General features: G+C 49.7%; 2 protein-coding genes across 9 annotated transcripts in view; one reads left to right on the forward strand and one right to left on the reverse strand.

Annotated features, from left to right (window-relative positions):
- LOC146335077 (claudin-4-like) overlaps positions 1–20746 on the forward strand; it is a 93772-nt gene that overhangs the window by 3276 nt on the left and 69750 nt on the right. The window lies entirely within an intron of this gene.
- Positions 422–14575, reverse strand: LOC146335078 (caspase-1-like). 8 transcript variants are annotated; one of them, XM_084822516.1, is made up of 9 exons: positions 14484–14575; positions 9299–9571; positions 8090–8235; positions 6596–6769; positions 4629–4863; positions 3970–4122; positions 2921–3030; positions 2278–2376; positions 422–1781 (listed from the first exon to the last, which is right to left on the reverse strand). In XM_084822516.1, exons 1-8 carry the CDS (start codon positions 14488–14490, stop codon positions 2284–2286), a joined length of 1191 nt encoding a protein of 396 aa, XP_084678642.1. In that variant the 5' UTR covers positions 14491–14575; the 3' UTR covers positions 422–1781; positions 2278–2283. The 8 variants fall into 8 exon arrangements, with proteins under 8 accessions (XP_084678642.1, XP_084678641.1, XP_084678639.1 ...); XM_084822515.1 differs by having other exon boundaries at positions 2274–2376; XM_084822513.1 differs by lacking the exon at positions 14484–14575 and having other exon boundaries at positions 9299–10402.

Below are 20746 nucleotides of genomic sequence, written 5' to 3' on the forward strand. Positions count from 1 at the left end.
CCCTGTGATCAGGGGTGAGGAACCTCAGGCTCAGGAGCCAAGTCCAGCCTTCTGGGGCTCCCCAGAATGCCACACCCCCTTCCCCTCAACCACCTGATGTTGGGTGGTTTCCTGGCTTTTGTGCAGTTTTTCCCCATTCTAAAAGGTTGAAATGGCTCTCTTAAGGGCGAGTTACTGGCAGTAAGTGCTTTAAGCTACAGCTGTAATGTTTGGCCCCACCCCTTGTCTTCAGCCCTGCCCACCCGAGAGCTTCTCCAAAACTGAATCTGGGCCTCAGGCAGAGAGGTGGTTCCCCACTCCTGCCTCAGTTCATCAGTGGAGGCGTTTCTCCGAGTGGCCTTGCACGTTGAGATAGGATGGGTGGCTGCAGGAGGAACAGCCTTCTCAGCAGTGGCCCCTCAGTTATGGAATGCCATCCCCAGGGAGCTTCACTTGGCACCCATCTTAATGTGCCAGCAAAGGCATTTTTTTTTTTTACAGGCTTTTTAATCCACAGCATTATGCTGTGTTTTTTAATGTAGATGCATAACTTGGTGAAACTTGTTAGCCTTTGTATTAATTTGCTGCTTTGTCATGATTTGTCCTCTCCTCTGATTTAAAATGATCATTTTAGCGAGAGTGCTGCAATGCAGAATTCTATTTATGTGGATCTTGCGATTTCAACTGAATGAACGAATTTATAAAAATAAGTGACTCAACAAGAGAAAGAAAACAGCTGCATAAATCAGCCTTTATTCCCAGCGCATTTCAAGAAAAAAAAATTTTTTAAGGGGAAAATGTGTAGATTCATTCCTAAAACGTAGTAAGAACTGTCAAAAATCCTGGATCAGACACTTGAGTCACACAGCTCTTTTCTTTCTGTGCTAGATGCTTTATCTACATTGCTGTTTTTGAGGTCTTCTCATTGTGATCACAACCAAATCTACTACACCATCCTTACCCAACCTGGTGCCCTCCAGCTGTGTTAGACTACAACTCCCAGCATCCCCTATTTGCTCCAGGGCTTCATTTCACCTCCCCTGCTGGCCCTAAATAACTAATGGTGCAATCCTGTTGGATTTCTGCCCATGAGACAGACGCGTCTGTAAAATAATTAAATACACCCATTGGAGTCAATGGAGAGTCCAAGATGACTACCACTTGTCCACACCTCCCCAAACGTATTGTTACTGTTGATGATGATGATAATAATTCCATCATTCTGCATGGTGTTTTACAAAGTACAAGAGGATAAAGACCTTACAACTGATAATTCAATAGATGAAAGAGCAGGGGCGTAGGCAACCTAGCACCCTCCAGAAGTTTTGGACTACAATTCCCACCATCTAACCATTGGCTGTGCTGGATGGGGCTTATAGGAGCTGCGGTCCAAAACATCTGGAGGGCCCCAGATGGTCTACTCCTGCCATAGAGGAAGAGGAAGAGAAATGGAGGCAGGGTGGAAAGGCAAACAATACGCTTTTATTTCAGTTATACATACTTAGGCTAAGTCAAGGGGGCATGGGGACTGGGGGGGGGGTGTCAAAGCTTTGCAGAAAAGGTGGGTTCTTTTGAGGAGGGATTTGAAGGTCGGAAGAAAGACAGGTGGCACCACGCAGGCATTGGGCTGACAGTGATGGAACTGGATGAGCGAAGCTCATGGGATGCTTTGAAAGTTGAGAGAAATGGTGGAGGCTCAGCTCTGGTCAGATATCAAAACTGCCTCCAAATCTCCAGAAAATGATCATCGGTCTACTGCTGCAGAGATCGTCAGTAGATCATCGGTCTACTGCTTCAGGCTGCTGCCTTTCAATTTGAGGAAACAAGAGAAGGAAAGAAAACTGAGCAATGCTGCCCCAAGTGCCACAACCCCCTTCCACACAAAGTTGTGGTCCTCCTGCCCTTGAAGAACCAGTAGTGTGACACTTGCTAAAGAAGCCAAGTTTCGACCCTTTGAACTTGGACAACTACCATCCAGTTCCTAACCTTCCATCTTTAGGCAAGGTGTTGGAGAGGGTGGTGACCTCTCAAAACTCTAGGTAGTTTTGGAGGAAACTGATTATTTAGATCTGTCCAATACAGATTTCAGCCTAGCTCCCAGACAGAAACAGCATTCAGATTCAAACCGAGGACTTCCTGATCAGCAGCTTAGTCAGTCTCTTAGCCATTGCGTTACACTTGTTCTACCACAAGACTCCAAGGAACTTCTGGACTCAGCTGGTTCAGCTGTTCCTGATCCTATTGCCTCAAACAAATCTCCAAAAGTCTGGTTAGGGAACTGCAAGCAGAGGCACCTACCTGGCTTCAGTGGCCTGGGAAGAGGTAGAACTTCCTACTCAAGGTGGTTCGGTCCTTTGAGGGCATCTGACGTGGGTTGTTTTCAAAGGACTGCATGACCTGCGGTGCGGAGAGTGATAGCAGAGGAGAGCTCAGAGCAGGCCTCCAAAAGGCAACTGCTCAGAGGGGGTGCAAAGAGGGTATGGACTCTGGGGCCTTGCATACACCCTTGCAAAAGTCAGTAGCCCATAGCATCTTTTACTAGTCCACACATACCTATGTTACTGGCCTGGAGAGCAGTGGCTAACAAGGTATCAGGAGAAGCCCTTCACCTATTGAGAAGGAAGGCAATTCAAGACTGGCTTGGAAATATCCCAGCCTGAGATCCCATTTTGGGGGTAGCAATAATTCTGTTAGCGACCTATTGCTCTGTGCTTGTGGGGTTTCCAAAGGCAACAGATGAACTATTACTGCAAACAGGGTGTTACATGAGATGGCGCTTTGGTCTGATCCAGTAGCGCTCTTCTTAGTTTGGGCCCAATGGAAGCTGTTAGATTACGTGCAGAACATACATGATCCTGGACCGCCATTCTAAGGTGGGTGTGCAGCACAAAATACGTGTCCTGAGGTCCAACAGCTTATACTGAAAAGTTTTTGGCCCTACCTTCCGGAAGATTTCTTCCAAGTTGCAGTTCCAGGCATGTTTCTTGATATGATCTATCAGCTGGACAATAAAGATGGATCCAGTTTGGGGGCTTCGCCAGGACACATGATCTATAGAGGCAATGGCGACTTGACATATGACACTGCAGCAACTTGTAAAAATCTCAGGCACAGGTCATTCTTAGCCCTCCTACCCAATACCTTTTTAATGGGAGATGCAGCATGAACCAGAATGGACTTTAAGATGCTGCCAAGACAAAGCTCAAGTGTTGTCTCTGGGTGTGGGATAGGAGGGGGTGTGAGCTGTGGCTCTTCAAGGGTCTATTCTGGGCGTCTGATTCCTTCCTTGCCCTTACTGACCAGCCTCCTCTGGAAGCTAAATATTGAACCAGAGATCTTCTGCATCTTTTACCACTGAGTTTTGGGCCCTTCCATAGAAGTATATGAAGGTTATACAGAATCAGAGACTATTGGTTTATCTGGCCCAGTACTGTCAGTTTTGACTAGCAGCAGTTCTCTGTTGCCTTTCCTGCCGTGTGCTGTCCAGGAGCCTTTTAACCGGCAGTTGAAACTGGGACCTTCTGAATGCAAGCATAGGAAGCTGACGTATACTGATTCAGACCATTTGTCCATCTTGCCTAGTACTGTTGACACTGACTGGCAGCCTTGGCTCTCCAGGCTTTCAGGCTGGAGTTTTGCTGCCCTACCTGGAGGTGCTCCCAGCCCCCCTCCCCTGTTTGTTGCAGGACGCAGAGCCAAACTCTCACAAAGGCCTTGTCACTAAGCAATGGCGACCAAGGCTGATGACTAAATGATGATGACAGCAACATCTGGACGCCCTGGGAAATTACCAGAATGAACAGCAGACAATGCACATTAAAAGGTCCATCTCGAAGCGCCCTGTTTGTCCACTGGCCAATAAATTAATGTGTCCAGCAACCTGCCCCTGGTATAGCAATGGAGCCGGTGTGAAAAGTGGTGGCAACTCTCATCAGTCCATCCTGCACCTGACACCTGCCCAGCTCTGTCCTTCCTCCAAGAGCCTCTTACCTGGGGTTGTGGAATACAGGCAGATGAAGTCACTTTCCACATGCACTTTCTGAATGGCGTCCTTTTCAAACCCTTCGGGGGGCCATGCTACAGAGTCGTGGGAGGGAGCAGGAGGCATCGCTGAGTCGCCCACATATATAATCCCATTAGTCCCTGGAGAAACAAAATGGCGGGTCGCAGACCAAGGACAAAGCCCCTGTCAGCACCGAGGTGGCTTCCCCACTCACCCTTTTCCCTGGAATTGCCACCCGTGGTTTGCTTGCCATTCATGGAGAATCCCGAGGGTACTGTCATGGCCTGATTGTTGCAGTCCAGTGTTTCCTGCCTTTTTCAGACCTGAGTCTTGGGAATTTATATGTAAAAGGAGGCAATTGCAGTACCAGCCTGTCCAGTGCAAACTGTCAAAGAATGACTGAGGTTTTTAAGGGTTAATCAAAAGCTTCCTATTTGCATGTGTGCCTATTATATTGGTACCTGTTCAGATAGGCTAGGGGAGACTAGTATGGCATTGGCCCTTAACAAGTTAGTGTCTCTTCTTCACTGCAGGAGCGGGGGGCTGTTGATTAAAACTGGTTTCCTTTCATTACTACTTCTACTGCCACCAGAAGCCCACCCACCTTCTCTCCTCCCACATCTCGGGTCCGACGCCAACAACCTACCGCCTCGACAGGCTTGGATGACGACCACCTTGGGCTTCCCAATGAGGGCCTGGCAGTTCTTGTTGTTGAAGGCGGAGATGACAGTGTCAAGGGAGAGGATGTCCGAGTGCTCGCCCCGGCTCTTGACTCCGCACAGGCCTTCCCGGATGCCATGGGACATGAGCACCAGGAAGGTGCCGTCTGAGGTCTTGTGCTCCTTCCGAGCTGCAAAGCACTTCAGACAGTCGGTCATGCCCTGGAGTCAAGGAGCCAGAAGGGATGGTCGCTCATGGGACTGCAGCTCGACTAGTTAACCGAGGGACACTCTTGTGCTCTTAGAAGAGGGGTGTTGAACCCCAGGACTGTGGGCCAAATCGGGCCTGCTTGGGGTCCCAATCTGGCCCTCTGGGGTTCCCCAGGTGATCACACCCCCTTTTATCTGGCACCAACCCTTTCCCTCAACCACCAATTTTTTGGTGGTTTCCAAGTTCTTGTGTGGTTTTTTCCTATGCTAAAAGGTTGAAATGCCTCTCCCAAGGCTGAGTTGTTAGCAGCAGAAGCTTTAAGCTACAATATGGTGGCACTTTTGAATTTTGGCCCCACCTCTTTTGCCGTTGGCCCTGACCACTACTCGAGCGTCCCTGAAATGGAATTTGGCCCTCGGGCTGAAAGAGGTTCCACACCCATCTTAGAATGTCCTTATCTCATATATTGAGGTGGATCACACGGGGCTTCCCTGCACCTTCCCCAGCTACAGCCCCTTTCTCCCCTGCTGCTGCAATTTCTGTTTCTTCTGCAGTCGCTTCTCCTTCACTGGTTTCTGGAGCTAGCATGTTAGGAGGACCAAAAACAGTTTCTTTTTCTACAAAGAATGTGGAACAGACTGCTTTAAATCTCACAGTGCAACTGGGAGTACAGAATTCCTGCCACCGTGAGGCCACTCATTCTGTTCAGATTTGGTAAAAGGTAAAGGTAAAGGTGTCCCCATCAGTCGTGTCCGACTCTAGGGTGTGGTGCTCATCTCCATTTCTAAGCCGAAGAGCCAGTGCTGTCCAAAGACGCTTCTGTGGTCGTGTGGCCGACATGACTGAACACCGAGGTGCATGGAACGCTGTTACCTTTCCCGCCGAGGCGGTACCTATTTATCTACTTGCAATTTCTTGCTTTTGAACTGCTAGGTTGGCAGGAGCTGGGACTGAAGTCGGGAGCTCACTCCATCACGCGGCACTCGGGTCTCGAATTGCTGTCCTGCCGACCTTCCGGTCTGCAGTTCAGCGTCTTAACCACTAAGCTACCGCGGCCTACAAACTTGGTAGCCAGCCCCAAATGTGTGGTGGCCAGGGAAACCGTGTCCTGTTCTGGACCTCTGCAAATGGGAACGAAGAAATGCTCTTTTTGCCTCCCCGAGCTTGGAGCTGACCAGGGGACCGGTGGGTCTTCCCTGCAGCTGCACGGTGCTTCTGCAGTGCTTCTGTGCACCTCAGCAGTGCCACACAATGGAGGGGACAGTCCCCCCCCCCCCGCGACTCAATTGGGTGGAAGGCCAGGGCTCATCACGCTCGCCAGAGAGCAGCGGGACACTTGCCATGGCGAGCTCAGTTGTGGACCCTCAGCGGAAAGTCAGCCATGTGATTTCAGCTGCATTTGTGAGGTGGGCCGGTGGTTATGGGAGATGGAATAGGAACAAGTGTCCTGGCATTTGGGATGTTTTAGGTGGGCAAGAAAGAAGCAACGCTGGCTCCATTTCTAAGTCAAGTATTCTACACCTGAGTGTTGACCAAGAGGAAGGCAGGGGGTCATAGGAAGGTGCGGAATGGCAAAACGGATGGGGCAGGGCTTCTCTTGAATTTCTGCCTGCCAAAGATAGGGGAGCCCAGCCAGGGAAAAAAGTTGGCAACTCGAACTGAAGACTAGGATTGCAGCTTTGTAAGGTGTCTGGCTTGGTAGACGAAGGGTCCCAGCCTCCGTCTATCCCAGGCCCTCTCTACCTTTGAGCATAGGTTGGTCTCGATTTCCACTTTGTAGCCCAGCCCTTCCAGGAGAAGTGTTGTCTGCGCCAGATCCACCTCAGCCCCGGCCCTCCTGGGGCAGTGCTCAAACTCGATGTTGCAGATGATCAAGGCCAAGCGGGTGCGCGTCTTCGAGTCCTTGATAGGGTAGATCTGTCAGGAAACACAAGTCTTGCTCAGCCAAGCTCACCGGAACAGGGGTTAGGCATAGAAGAGCAGAAGGGCTGCTGAATCAGGCTAAGTGCCCATTTTAGCCACAATCCTGTTTCCAGCAGATGGCTTTGCAAAGCCCGCAGGCAGGGCAAGAAGGCAACAATGGCTTCTCCCCCACCATATTGCTTGTCCCAAGCCCCGAAGAGGGAGGTTCCATTTGACTATAAGTACGTAAGAATGCTCCTGCTGGATCAGACCCAAGGTTGTACTCTGCCTTCCTGTTTTCCAGAGTGGGCAGACAGCCGCAGTGGCAGCAAATTCCATAAATTAATGATCCTTGTGTTAACCTACCACCCATCTGTTTCATTTGGATTAGTATTATGAGAGATGGGGTGAGGAAAACCTCGTCTCTCTCTCTCTTTCTCCACTGGGCAGACTTTTGGGTCAGGAAGGAGAATGGGTAGAAAGTAAGGATGCTGACTGATCTGAGATAAAGACTAGGGCTGTGCACTGCTTTGGCTTCAGAGTCGAATTCCGAGCTGAAGTGGGGTGCTTCTGGCCGCCCCAAAGCAGGTCAGGAGTGTCCTGAAGTGACCCAAAGTGGGTTGGGTCGCTCCGAAGTGCTTCAGAAGCCCTGCCACCCCCGCACGCCCATAGTCAGGCGCCCCACTGCCCCCTCCTCCTTATCTGGACCCTTGGGATGCACGCTGGCAGCCTTTTCAAGGGAATCACCATTTGGGCGACTTCCTGTATTTCCAGAAATTGAATCCTTCACAAATGGCGGCCATAAGGCCATCATGTATGCAATATTACAGGCATAAACGCCTTATGGCCACCATTTACACAGGATTCAATTTCTGGAAATAGATGAAGTTGCCCAAATGATGACTCCCTTGAGGAGGTTGATGGCATGTGTAGAGGGTTGGATGGGACCCGAAGTGGACCAAGGCAGGTTGGACCTGCCTCAGGAACCCCAAAGTGACCTCCGAGGTGGTTCGGGGGGTCCCTGAACAGCCTAATAAAGACACTGGCCTGCTCCTGTACCTTTAAAAGCAGCCCAGTGTGCAGAAAGCAACCTTCCCCAACCTGGCACCTTCCAGATGTGTCAGACTTCAACTCCCATCAGCCCTCACCCTTGGCTATGCTGATGGGAGTTGTAGTACAACACGTGCCACAGCACTGCGTTAAAGAAACATCAGGTTCTTCATTCCCCTGACTGCAGTTCTGGAAGGTTGTTTTTTTGTTTTGGACATTTTTTTATCAGGAAGTGCTCATGCCGACTCCCCAGCCATGACAGCCAACCGGGTCTACTGTTGTCACCTCGCTAGCTTCCTCAGCTTGTATCTTCTGAAACAGGTCTGGAGGACAAAGCGCGATCCCATCTTTGGACTGTGATGGCTGGACGTCTTTTGCGGAGACAACGGCGCTTGGACCAGGGTGTTGGGACAGCTGGCAAACGCGAGGTCCTGGAGCCAAGAGAGATTTGTTTCGCATGTTGAGCTGCTGCATTGCCTGTTGAGCTCTCAGCTATCATGTAAAGCAACAGAGAAGCCTGTCTCTCCCACTCACCCCTTTCTCTTGCTGTTCTCCCCGTGCAGGCTCTAGCCTTGCACTTTCTCTTCCCCACCTCTTTACCTCGCTGTTTCACCCCCCAGCCTCACTCTTTCTCTCCCCTCTATCCCTTTGCCTTGCTATTTCCCCCCACATCCAGCCTCTAGCCTTGCTATTTCTCCCCCCAGCCCCCAAACATGCTTTGACTAGCCAGACCCCAACTAGCCACATCTCTATGGCAGCCATTTTGTGGTGGTGCCCACAGCAGTTTCTCAGATTCCCAAATGTGCCCACGGGTCCAAAAAGGTTGGGGACTCCTCATCTATAGGACTTCCCAGCACCCCACGGTAAGGGACAGTTGCCAAGGCCTCTGCCCTCTGTGCCATCACCTGTCTCAAAGCAGCCCTCCAAGAGATCAAGCTGCTGACTAGAATTTCAGCTGGTGAGTTAAAATGCATTCTGAGAACCCCCCCCCCCAATTCAAGGCCCAGCTGGTGCCCATAGCCCTTCTCTCTCCAAAGAGTAAGATTGGACCTCTTCCCCTAAAATTAGATTAGCAATGGGAGGGGGGAGGTGCATAGGGGTGTCCTATCTCTGCTCCCCCCTGCATGGAAAAATAAAGTGGGGTACCTATAGGATGGGGAGATGAGATGCAGGCCATTAAAAGTGGGAAGGCAGCTGTGCTTCGTGTAACTGTATCTTGATATTTCGACACGTAGAGGTGAGTTCCTAAGAATGTGCAGCTATGGAAAGATCACAGGGAAAGGTCACCTTACAGTGAGGTTTCCTTTCAAAATGGATCGTCATGCGACACTGGCTGGACCTCACTAAGGTGCCCAAGCAAAATTGGGGCATAGCTCTAAAACCACACGTGATGCTGGGGAGTAGCCCTTGAATTGGAGGTGGCACTGGCAGGCATTTGGGAATATGTATTCAAGTCTGAGTTTGGAGGGGGGGCACATACTAAGGCAAGCATACCTGAGCAGAAAGCAGAAAGACCCAGCTTTTCAGCTAAGAAGCTGTCTTGGCACTGGAGGAGCTCAATGAAGATCAGGCTGGCTTTGGGGCCCTTTCTCTTCACGTGGTCAATCAGGATCCTTGCTTGGTCCTGCTTTTTCGCATTCTCCCTCACGTCATCCACCTCCTCCTCATTGAGGACCCCTTTGCTGAGCAGTTCATCCAGGAGTTGGACGATAATAGCTTTGTTGACACCATTCACAAACAGCGTGCGCACTTCCTCCAACTTCTTGTCTGTAAGGAAAACCAGGTATCTGCCCCGCTGCGCGCATACCAACTTTCTCCAAGTTGTGGGAATTTGGGGTTGGAGGGCTGGGGGTGCACAGGGACTATCCATTGGATGAACTTGGCCCTGGGTTCTCATCCCAGCTCACCTACTCATACACTGCTGCTTGGAGAGAAGAGATTTCCTGGTCGGGGAGGGGCCGGGCTGGGTGGAGACCCCACATGAGCCATATCTGGCCCAAGGGTCCCAGGGTCCCCATTCCGCCTGCATAGGCTCCCCCCCCCCGCTACACAGCGTGCGCGCTTGTTTTGAGACATACCTTCCCTCCAAAATACTTGGGAGTAAGTCCCACAGAACACAGCGAGACCTGTTTCTGAGGACATGCAAAGGGCTGGCCAACTGGATTATAAGCCTGCTCTATTTCGAAAGGGTTAGGGTGGGCTGTAAACAGGCCCCATGATTAAAAACATCATGGAAGCACCCTCGGTCGAAGCACTGGCATCTCCTAGATTATGTAATTGTTCGTGCCAGAGATCGCTGCGATGTACTCCTCACCAGAGCTATGACGAGTGCTGACGACTGCTGGACAGACCTCCGATTAATTCGTTCCACGATGGCCATTAAGATTGTCCCGCAACATAGGCTCCAAGGAAGAAAACTAAGACGTAAAATGAACACCCAAGCCCTTCAAGATCCTATTAAGCAAGCCTGCTTTCAAACAACTCTTAAGGAACACCTACCTATGGAAACCCCTGAAAATGTCGAGGAACACTGGAATAAACTGAAGATCTCCATTATCGCAGCCTGTGAACAAACTATCGGATACCAAACTAAGAAACATCAGGATTGGTTCGATGAGAATGATAGGGAGATTGAACATATTATTGATAAGAAAAGGAAAGCCTTCCAAATATGGCAAAAAGACATCAACTGTGCTGCTAAGAAAAAAATCCACGCCAGTGCAAAGGCTGAGGTCCAAAGAAGAACTAGAGAACTTAAGAACACCTGGTGGATAAAGAAAGCTCAAGAAATCCAGCATTTTGCAGATGCCCATGATGCACGGGGCTTTTTTAATGCCACAAAGGCCATCTACGGACCAACAAATCATGGTACAAACCCCCTACGCTCAATAGATGGTGCCAAACTCCTAAAGGACAAAGAGTCTATTGCACTGCATTGGAAAGAGTATTACCACAATCTCCTTAACCATAACTCTATTGTGGCTGATGAGGTCTTCTTGCAAATCCCACAAAAACAAACCAGAGATGAGCTTGCAGTATCCCCTAGTTTGGAGGAAGTCAGTAAAGCCATCAACCAAATGAAAAATAACAAAACTAGCGGACCTGATGGGATCCCTGTTGAAGTCTTTAAAGAAGGTGGGCCTGAAGCTACATGACAGCTTCACAAGCTCATCGAAAAAATCTGGATGAGGGAGGAGATCCCAGCAGACTTCAGGGATGCCATAATTATCACTCTTTTCAAAAAGGGTGATAGAACAGATTGTGGAAACTATCGAGGCATCTCCCTTCTAGCTACGGCAGGCAAAATCCTGGCAAGGATCTTCGCAAACCGCCTTTTACCTATCTCAGAAGAAATCCTCCCTGAATCCCAAAATGGCTTCCACCCCTCCAGGGGGACAGTGGATATGATCTTCACCGCACAACAACTCCAAGAAAAATGCGGGGAGCAAAACCAACCCCTTTACATGGTGTTTATTGATCTGACTAAGGCCTTTGACACTGTAAACCGAACTGCTCTCTGGACCATCCTTTTGAAAACCAGATGCCCTCATAAATGTATGAACATCTTGTGTCTCCTCCATGACGACAACAATCTTGGATAACAATGGCTCTCAAAGTGATCCGTTCAAAGTGGGATCAGGCGTTAAACAGGGATGCGTCATTGCTCCAACTTTATTTGCTATCTTCATCGCTATGATTCTACACCTTGTTGAAGGGAAACTTCCCACTGGTGTAGAAATCATATATCGAACAGATGGAAAACTTGTAAATTTCATTAGGCTGAAAGCAAAAAGTAAAGTAATTACAACCTCTGTCATAGAACTTTAATATGCTGATGATAACGTAATCTGCGCACATTCAGAGGAAGATCTCCAAACTATCCTAGACATCTTCATCAGCAAGCACAAACCAACCCCTCTGTAGCACCATCAATCCAGCTTAGTGGTGTGATGCTGGAAAATTTCGATCACTTTTCTTATCTTGGCAGCCATCTCTCCACAAAAGCCGACATAGACGCTGAAATTCAGCATCGCCTGAGCTCTGTGAGTGTAACGTTCTCCCGAATGAAGCATAGAGTGTTCGAGGATCGGGACATTCGCAGGGAGGCCAAAATGCTTGTTTACAAAGCCACTGTACTACCGACCTTACTGTACGCCTGTGAAACATGGACCACCTATAAACACCACCTCCAACTTCTCGAAAGATTTCATCAACGCTGCCTTCGAAAAGTTCTGCAAATTACTTGGGAAGATGGACTAATGTCAGCGTATTAGAAAAAGCAAAGACCACCAGCATTGAGACAATGATTCTCCAACATCAACTTCACTGGACCAGCCATGTTGTTTGAATGCCAGATCATCGTCTTCCAAAGCAGCTACTTTATTCCCAACTTATGAATGGAAAACGGAATACTGGTGGAAAGCAAAAGAGATTTAAAGATGTTCTCAAAGCTAATCTAAAAAAATGTAACATAAGCATTGAGAACTGGGAAGCTCTAACCCATGAGTGTTCCAACTGGAGGTCAGCCTATATTAAAGGCGCTATGGACTTTGAAGAAGCACAAGTTCAATGACCTGGGGAGGTGGTGGGCTCTCCCACACTGGAGGCATTCAAGACGAGGCTGGACAGCCATCTGTCAGGGATGCTCTGACTTGGATTCCTGCATTGAGCAGGGGGTTGGACTCAATGGTCTTGTAGGCCCCTTCCAGCCCTACTATTCTATGATTCTATGAGTACAGGACGAAAGGGAGAAACGAGCTCAGTGGAAGGCACATCAAGCAAATCCTCATCGTGATTGCCTTCCACCTGGAAACCTATGTCCTCACTGTGGGAGGCTGTGTGGATCTAGAATTGGCCTTCACAGCCACCTACAGACCCACTGCTAAGACTCTACCCCTGGAAGACAATCTTACTCCGTCACGAGTGATCGCCATGATGATGATATGGATATTTGGTCTGCTTTTGTTGAAGTTGATGTATAATTCTTAGACAGACATACTCATACATTTCCTATGAATGCATTGCAACTGATAAATTCCAATCTATGTAACTACAATGTTTTCTGCTTTTTTTGTTTTGTTGAAGTTTGTCAATTAAAAAAATCAATTTAAAAAAGGAGAAAAAGACACTCACCGCGCAGGGCATTTTAACTAGTGGTGTTAGCAGCTGCCCGTTGGGAAGCCCCACCGTGCTCTCCCTGCGTTAGCGTCCCTCAGTTCCTTCCCCCATAGCTGAGCTCTGCTGTGGATCTCAAAGGGGGCAGCCCCCAGTTGTGGGGATGTATGATATGGGGCAGGCCAAAGCTCGTCTTGGGGTGCAGGGGCATATACACTTCCCAGCCGTCACTGACTGAGCCCTGTTTCGAACATTCGTGTGAATTCAGGAAGCGGGGACTCCCTCATTCGGCAAGCGTAGCTCTCAGTTCCTCTCCCTTCTCAATCAGCCTTGGCCAGGTGGGGAGCGGTGACACAGAATCATAGAACAGTAGGGTTGGAAGGGGCCTACAAGACCATCGAGTCCAACCCCCTGCTCAGTGCAGGAATCCAAGTCAGAGCATCCCTGACAGATGGCTGTCCAGCCTCATCTTGAATGCCTCCAGGGTGGGAGAGCCCACCACCTCCCTAGGGAATGGGAGGCAGGACGTTTTTCCTGATGTTCAGCCGGAATCTGGCTTCCTGTCACTTGAGCCCATGTAACACGACCCCCACCCCAGTGAAGGAGAAATGCAAAGGCAAGAGCAAGGAAAAGAAAGAGACCCGGCGGGGAGGAGAGGGGGAGGCAGGCGTCCTGAGCACTGCAGAGGTGCATGCCAGCCCAATCCAGGGAGCTGTCTTATTTCCAGGTCAGACCTTGGCCCATCTAGCCCGGGACTGTCGCTCCACCTTGCAGTTTCCCTCCAGGGCCTGAGGTGGAGAAGGGGCTGCCCCGTCGCCTGCTCCCCTGGCCTTCTGATTTGAGATGGCAGGGGCTCGACTTTGGACCTTCTGCATGCAAAGCCGCTGAGCTACAGCTGCTCCCAGTGATCCACCACCAGGACACAGCGCGACACATGGAGATCAAAGGGGCACCACTGGCAGCACAGGACAGCCACCTTCACAGCTGCAGTCCAGAAGTCTCCGAGGAGCAGAGGTGGAGCAGCAGCGGGAAAGGTATTACTTAGATTTCCGCTTGTCACACAGCTGTTGTGACGGTTACAGAACAGGAATAGGCAACTTGCGGCCCTCCACAACCCCCGATCACTGGCCGTGACAGCTGGGGTCAATGGGGGTTGTAGTCCCAAACATCTGGAGGCTTCCGGGGTGCCTACTCCTGGGATAGAAACTTCACTGAAAGAAAAAGAGGGAACTTGAAGACCAAAGGGGTGAATGCAGTGTTGTGCGTACGCCCCATGTGTCAAGGAGGTGAGCCAAGCTGCATGCCACACATAGGGGAGTTTCTCTCTCTCTCTCTGTCTGTCTCGCGCACACACACAGCAGATCGGATGCAATCCCACCTAGGAGCGTGGATGGGGCGGAGGAAGGGGTGCCCCTTCCTGTGCATATCTTTGGAAAACGCAGAGCAAGGGAATGGTGGTGGTGGAGATAGGCAGAGGCAGGGTGGTCTCCCATCCTCCCCTTCTGAACTTCCAGGCTGCCCAGTTTAGGAGAGGATAAGAGGGGGAATGTCTCAGGGATCTTACCTGCCATGGTCCCACAGCACACATCTGGCAGGAAGGCCCGCCTGGCCCAGCACAGCAAGCGGTGCTGCAGGGCTAAAAGCAGCACCGATTGTGAAAGTAAAATGAGCCACTTCCTCTTCATTCCCATTCCTGATGGGGCGGGGCGGGGCAGGGGCTAGACAATTTCCAGCGTTGCCAGCTGGCCAGTGAGGGGGGATGGGGTGGTAAAGTGAGGTGTAAACGAAAGAAAAGTGTAAAGTAAAGCCTGCGGGCAGGGATGGACTTGTTTTTATCGATGGTATGCAAGCCAGCCTCGGCTGAAAAATGGGGTGAAAATGGGTTGCATGAATGAATAAAAATAAATAATTGCCCCCACAGTGTTTAACAAAATGCGATTTTAAAAATTATGTATTATCGTACATCAAATGACATTAGGAGTTGACAAAACAGCCAGGATATGAAGGGCTAATGATTGCCATAGCTGCTGAACTAGTTTACAGCTGTACTCCTAATCACCCTTGCCAAGGACTAAATCCTGTTGGATGCAGTGGGAATTACTTCCAAGTAACATGCACAGGATTTTGTCATAGGTCTGGGATGCAGATATGCCCGTGAATATAGCAGAATGAGGTATGAGAGATTGATTGGATTAGCCCTAGAACATTTGAAGTTGTTAGCATAGTGCCTGAGCATGTGTAAAGTGCCCTTCAGCCAGCCCCTGCACATCTAGGATTAGTGTTAAGAACACAATAGCCCTGCTGGATCCAACCAAAGATCCATCTAGCCCAGCATTCTGTTCACACAGCGGCCAACCAGCCGCCTGTAGGAAACCCACAAGTAGGACCTGAAGTGGAATAGCACCCTCCTACCCATGTTCCCATGGTCACATGACGTGACCACAAGACTGGGAAAGGTCAGTTTACATTCCAATTCCAAAGAAGGGCAACGCCAAAGAGTGTTCAAACTACCGCACAATTGCGCTCATTTCACATGCCAGCAAGGTGATGCTCAAAATCCTACAAGCTAGGCTTCAGCAGTATGCGAACCGAGAACTACCGGAAGTACCAGCTGGGTTTCGAAGAGGCAGAGGAACTAGAGATCAAATCGCCAACATTCGCTGGATCATGGAGAAAGCAAGAGAATTCCAGAAAAACGTCTATTTCTGCTTCATTGACTACGCTAAAGCCTTTGATTGTGTGGATCACAACAACCTGTGGCAAATTCTGAAAGAGATGGGGGTACCAGACCACCTCACCTGTCTCCTGAGAAACCTGTACAAGGGTCAAAAAGCAACAGTAAGAACCGGACATGGAACAACCGAGTGGTTCAAAATTGGGAAAGGAGTACGACAAGGCTGCATATTGTCGCCCTGCTTATTTAACTTATATGCAGAGTACATCATGAGAAATGCCGGGTTGGATGAATCACAGGTCGGAATTAAGATTGCTGGGAGAATTATCAACAACCTCAGATACGCAGACGATACCACCCTAATGGCAGAAAGCGAAGAGGATCTAAAGAGCCTCTTGTTGAGAGCCTCTTGTTGTTGAGGGTGAAAGTGGAGAGTGCTAAAGCTGGTTTGAAACTCAACATTAAAAAAACTAAGATCATGTCATCTGGCCCCATCACTTCCTGGCATATAGAAGGGGAAGAAATGGAAGCAGTGACAGATTTTACTTTCCTGGGCTCCAAGATCACCGCAGATGGTGACTGTAGCCATGAAATCAAAAGACGCCTGCTCCTTGGGAGGAAAGCTATGGCAAACCTAGACAGCATAGTAAGAAGCAGAGACATCACCTTGCCGACAAAGGTCCGTCTAATCAAAGCTATGGTTTTCCCAGTAGCATCGTATGGCTGTGAGAGCTGGACTATAAGGAAGGCTGAGTGCCGAAGAATTGATGCTTTCGAACTGTGGTGCTGGAGAAGACTCTTGCGAGTCCCCTGGACTGCAAGGAGGTCCAATCAGTCCATCCTAAAGGAAATCAACCCTGAGTGCTCATTGGAAGGACAGATACTGAAGCTGAAGCTCAAATATTCTGGCCACCTCATGCGAAGAGAAAACTCCCTGGAAAAGACCCTGATGCTGGGAAAGACTGAAGGCAAAAGGAGAAGGGGACGGCAGAGGATGATATGGCTAGATAGCATCACGGATGCAATGAATATGGACTTGAGCACGCTCCGGGAGAGAGCGCAGGACAGGAAGGCCTGGCGTGCTACGGTCCATGGGGTCACAAAGAGTCGGACACGACTGAACGACTGAACAACAACAACCCATGTTCCCCAGCAACTGGAGTACATAGGCATCCTGCCTCTGATACTGGAGGTGGCATCTAGCCATCAGGACTAGTGGCCATGGAGAGCTTTCTCATCCTCCAGGAATTTGCCCAGTCCCCTTTTAAAGCTATCCAAGTCAGTGGGCTTTGCGACATGTTGTGGGGGCAAATTCCCCTTTGCGCATGCCTGCTCTGTGCTACCCGTGGGGACGTGCCAGCCTGGGCAAAACATGCCAGTACACCCAGGATAAACAAATGCTCTGGGAGCATTGAGAGCAACGCGGCAGGAGTCGAGCCCGCGTGGGCCAGCAGGTTGCTCACAGCCTCTTGCCATTGGTTGGCGTGGCTGACAGGGTCATAACAGGAGCTAAGTGTGTAAACACGACTGGGGCTGCTGTTCAAGAGCAACTCTTGGGCAAGGGTCTGTGGCTGAAGCACCCTGGACTTCCTGGTTTGTCCAGGGGCAGTGGCAACCTACGATGGCCTGCCCTTTCAACATGGTTAAGGGGTGGGGCACGTGTCGCAGGAGACAGCATGTGCCATCCCTGTCCGGCAAGAAATCCCTGGATAAAGCAGAGAAGGGACTTTACATAACAACTTGGAAACGCAACGTCACAATAGTGATTTAAGAGAGCATCAGAGAACGGAGAAGCGAAAGATCACTTTAGGGCGAGTTACTAAAGTTAGCTTTTAACTCTTTCACTTCAGGGGAGCGAGATTTATTTCTTACTTCTGAGTAAACATGCACAGAAGGGGGGATATGTTAAAGATTAAAAGCAGGCTACCTAAGGTGAACGAGTGTCCCCACTACTGCGGTAAGGGGGGGGGGTTGCTGCTGTGCTCCTGTGGATTTTCTCAATGGGAAAAACTACTTCCATTGGGGAAACAAGAGGGAATGGGGCATCCCACCCCCTTGACCACATCACTGCCAGGCCACAGAGGCATGCCCAGGACTTAATGCAGGGTGGGGCATGGCACGCTGTGGTAAAACTGCCAGGTGGCCCCTTTTGAAGTTGGACTAAAAGGAGTTTCAGAAAATGCAGCTTTCCAAGAGGGAAGTGGCTGGTTGGCAGCGGACTGGTGATGATGCCATCTGTTGCGAAGGAATTCAGACTGCTCTCACTTCACACTAAATTGCTCGTGAAGACAGCCCCCTGGGGCCCATTTAACAGCACAGCTACTGATGAGGGCAGAAGCCAAAAGTTTAGCGCATATATGTATACATTTAGAGAGAGAGAGAAAACTGTACGCTGTTGGGGCGCGAGGAGGGTCTTCCTCACCCAGAGCCCCAAGAGAAAAGCGGGTTTCCTTCCTGCTGCATATTTTTAGAGAATGTGGAGCAAGGGAGTGATGGAAAAGCAGGGTCTGTGTGGTCCCCAAGCCAGCCCCAATCTCTCTCTCACCCACATCCACAATGTCAGTTTAGGAGAGGATGGCAGGGTGAGGTTTTATGCTCTTGCCAGCACGCAGGAGGCAGGACTGCCTGACCCAGCCCAGCAAGAAGCGGGGAGGGGGGGGGGAGGCAGCCAAGCTGCGCTGGTGCTGCCTGTAGAGGCTCACGCAGTCAGTCAGCTAAGAGAGGGAGGTCATTTGACGTCAGGGATGTAACATTTGCAGAAGCCCGTTTTTTCCTCTTTTTTTGGAGCGGGGGAAACGGACATTTTTGGGAAAATGAACAATAAGCAGTACTCTTTTTTAGTGCTCTTTACAGATCTAAAGTCACTGTGTTGTTCTCAGACAGCCTTCCCCAACCCGGTACCCTCCAGATACTTCGGACTTCAGCTCCCATCAGCCTCAGGCAGCATGGCCAATCGTCAGAAATGCTGGGCGTTGTAGTCCCAAACACCTGGCGAGCACCAAGTTGAGGTGCTTTAAGAACAGAAAGGGGCCTTTATGTTTCTAAAGTTATATTATGTATAACTTGGTTTGGTCATAACGTTATCATCATACTTTAAAACTTTTAAAAGTAAATCCATTTAGTAAATTTGTAATTATTGTCTGAATAAACTACACTTTTAAATTTAATATACCAAACAGGATAATTCTATGAGCAAACCAAGGCCCCATCTATATGGCACCGCTTTGACCCCCCCACCCCTAGCGTTGCCCTTATTTTCGCCGTAGTCTACGTAAATCTTTACGTAGACTACCCAGGCCCAAATAAGGAACGCAAATGGCTGCCGCCGCTGCCATTACAAAGCGAATGTTAAAAAAAACAAAAACAAAACCACACCCGTGATAGGCTACGTAATGATTTACGTAGCCTATCACGGCTAGATTTCCAAAGTCAGCTGTGATAGGCTACGTAAATCGTTACGTAGCCTATCACGGGTGACTTTGAAGGAAGAAGAAAAAAAGCGCGTACGCCCTAGCTTAGATAGCAGTCCAGGGAGTGACAGAGCACGGGTAGCAGACTTGGTGGACGCGCGACGCCGACGCAGAGAGCGGCGCCAAATGGAGGGTGCAGAAAGGAAGCGTAGTGCCTGGTTGGTGCTCAAACAACGGCTGCGCCCAGAGGATCCAAGGGAAAAGGGGAGGGACTCTCCCTAGTCCTTAAGTTCAGGGGTCTGCCAGTAATTCCCTTTCAAATGGGGACCAACTGTTCCAACTTAGGGCATAGGTACTGTGCTGCTCAGATCTAGTTGCTAACGGTAGAGTTGTTAAGTTGTAAAAGAAGAATAAAGCTTTGAAAGGAATCCCTTTGTCTGTGTCTGGACTTGGCTACTGGATTAGACGGAGAGAGGCCTCCAAGGAGCCCTTGACAATGGCCTACACCTGCAACAAGTGCAAGTTGATCACGCTGCTGGAAGAAAAAGTAAGAGGACTGGAGCGGCGAGTGTCAACCATCCGGGGAATAAGAGAACACGAAGAGTTCTTGGACAGAATGGGGGAACTACAGCAGCAAAGGGAAGACCAGAAGCTTGAAGAGCAACAGCAAGCTGAGGCAGACGTGGGAAATGCTGAGGTGAGGAAAAATGAAGTAGAGGATTCTCCTTGGAAAAGGGTGACAGGAGCAGAAGAACTAGAAGCCACTCTGCACCCGTGGAAGCAGTGGAGCTGTAGAATCTTTTCCAGGTACTTGAGGATGAGACTGGAGGGCAGCCTGCAGAGGAAGAATTACAGGGGAACCTGCATGAGAGCGAGCAAGAGGCTGAAGATCAGCCAAGCAGAGGTGATGAAACCAAGGCCCACAACGAGAAGAAGAGAAGAGTGGTAGTAGTGGGAGACTCCTTGCTGCGTGGGATCGAGACCCAAGTATGTCACGAAGACCCGTGGACTCACCAGGTGTGCTTCTCTCCCAGGAGGATGGATTAGGGACGTGACTGAAGGGTTGCCTGCACTCATAAAGCCCACTGACAGGTATCCCTTTCTTCTCATCCATGTGGGAACAAATGATACCGCCAAGTGGAGCTATGAAGAGATCACATCAGACTTTGAAGCTTTGGGAAGGAAACTCAAGAACTTTGGGGCCCAGATAGTTTTCTCATCCATCCTTCCAGTAGTTAGAAGAGGGATAGAAAGGGAAAGAAAAATACTCCGGGTGAATGACTGGCTACGAAGGTGGTGCTGGCGCAAGAGATTTGGATTCTGGGACCACGGGCTATACTTCCTGGAAGATGGGCTGTTGGCAAGGGACGGGTTGCACCTCACAAAGGATGGGAAGAATGTGTTTGGCCACAGCATGAAGAACTTCATCAGGAGGGCTTTAAACTGAATCCTACGGGGAAGGGGGACGTAAAGTTGGGGGTAACAGTGGACGAAGGCTCATGCACCCCAAAAGAGAGAACAGCTCTGATAGCGCCCAATAATAGTCTTCAGAAACATGTAGGAAGAAAGCCAGACTATGAAGCACATGGTCTTCGATGTCTGTCTACTAATGCCCAGAGTATGGGAAACAAACAGAACGAACTTGAACTCTTAATACAGGAGGGAAATTATGACTTGATAGGTGTAACTGAGCCTTGGTGGGATGACTCTCATGACTGGAATACACCAACTGAAGGATATAAC

The sequence above is a fragment of the Heloderma suspectum genome, chromosome 16 (genome assembly GCF_057233095.1).
Source record: "Heloderma suspectum isolate Gila_16-S chromosome 16, 16-S_ref, whole genome shotgun sequence".
In the NCBI taxonomy this organism is placed as follows: Eukaryota; Metazoa; Chordata; class Lepidosauria; order Squamata; family Helodermatidae; genus Heloderma; species Heloderma suspectum.

Excerpts from the sequence above, each read along its gene's own strand:
- LOC146335078 (XM_084822510.1), bottom strand. The coding sequence starts at position 9,701 with ATGAGAACCCAGGGCCAAGTTCATCCAATGGATAGTCCCTGTGCACCC. Across the intron at positions 6,770-8,089 it reads AAGCTGAGGAAGCTAGCGAG|ATCTACCCTATCAAGGACTC; the intron begins GTGACAACAGTA and ends GTTTCCTGACAG. Across the intron at positions 4,123-4,628 it reads CATCCAAGCCTGTCGAGGCG|GGACTAATGGGATTATATAT; the intron begins GTAGGTTGTTGG and ends TTGTTTCTCCAG.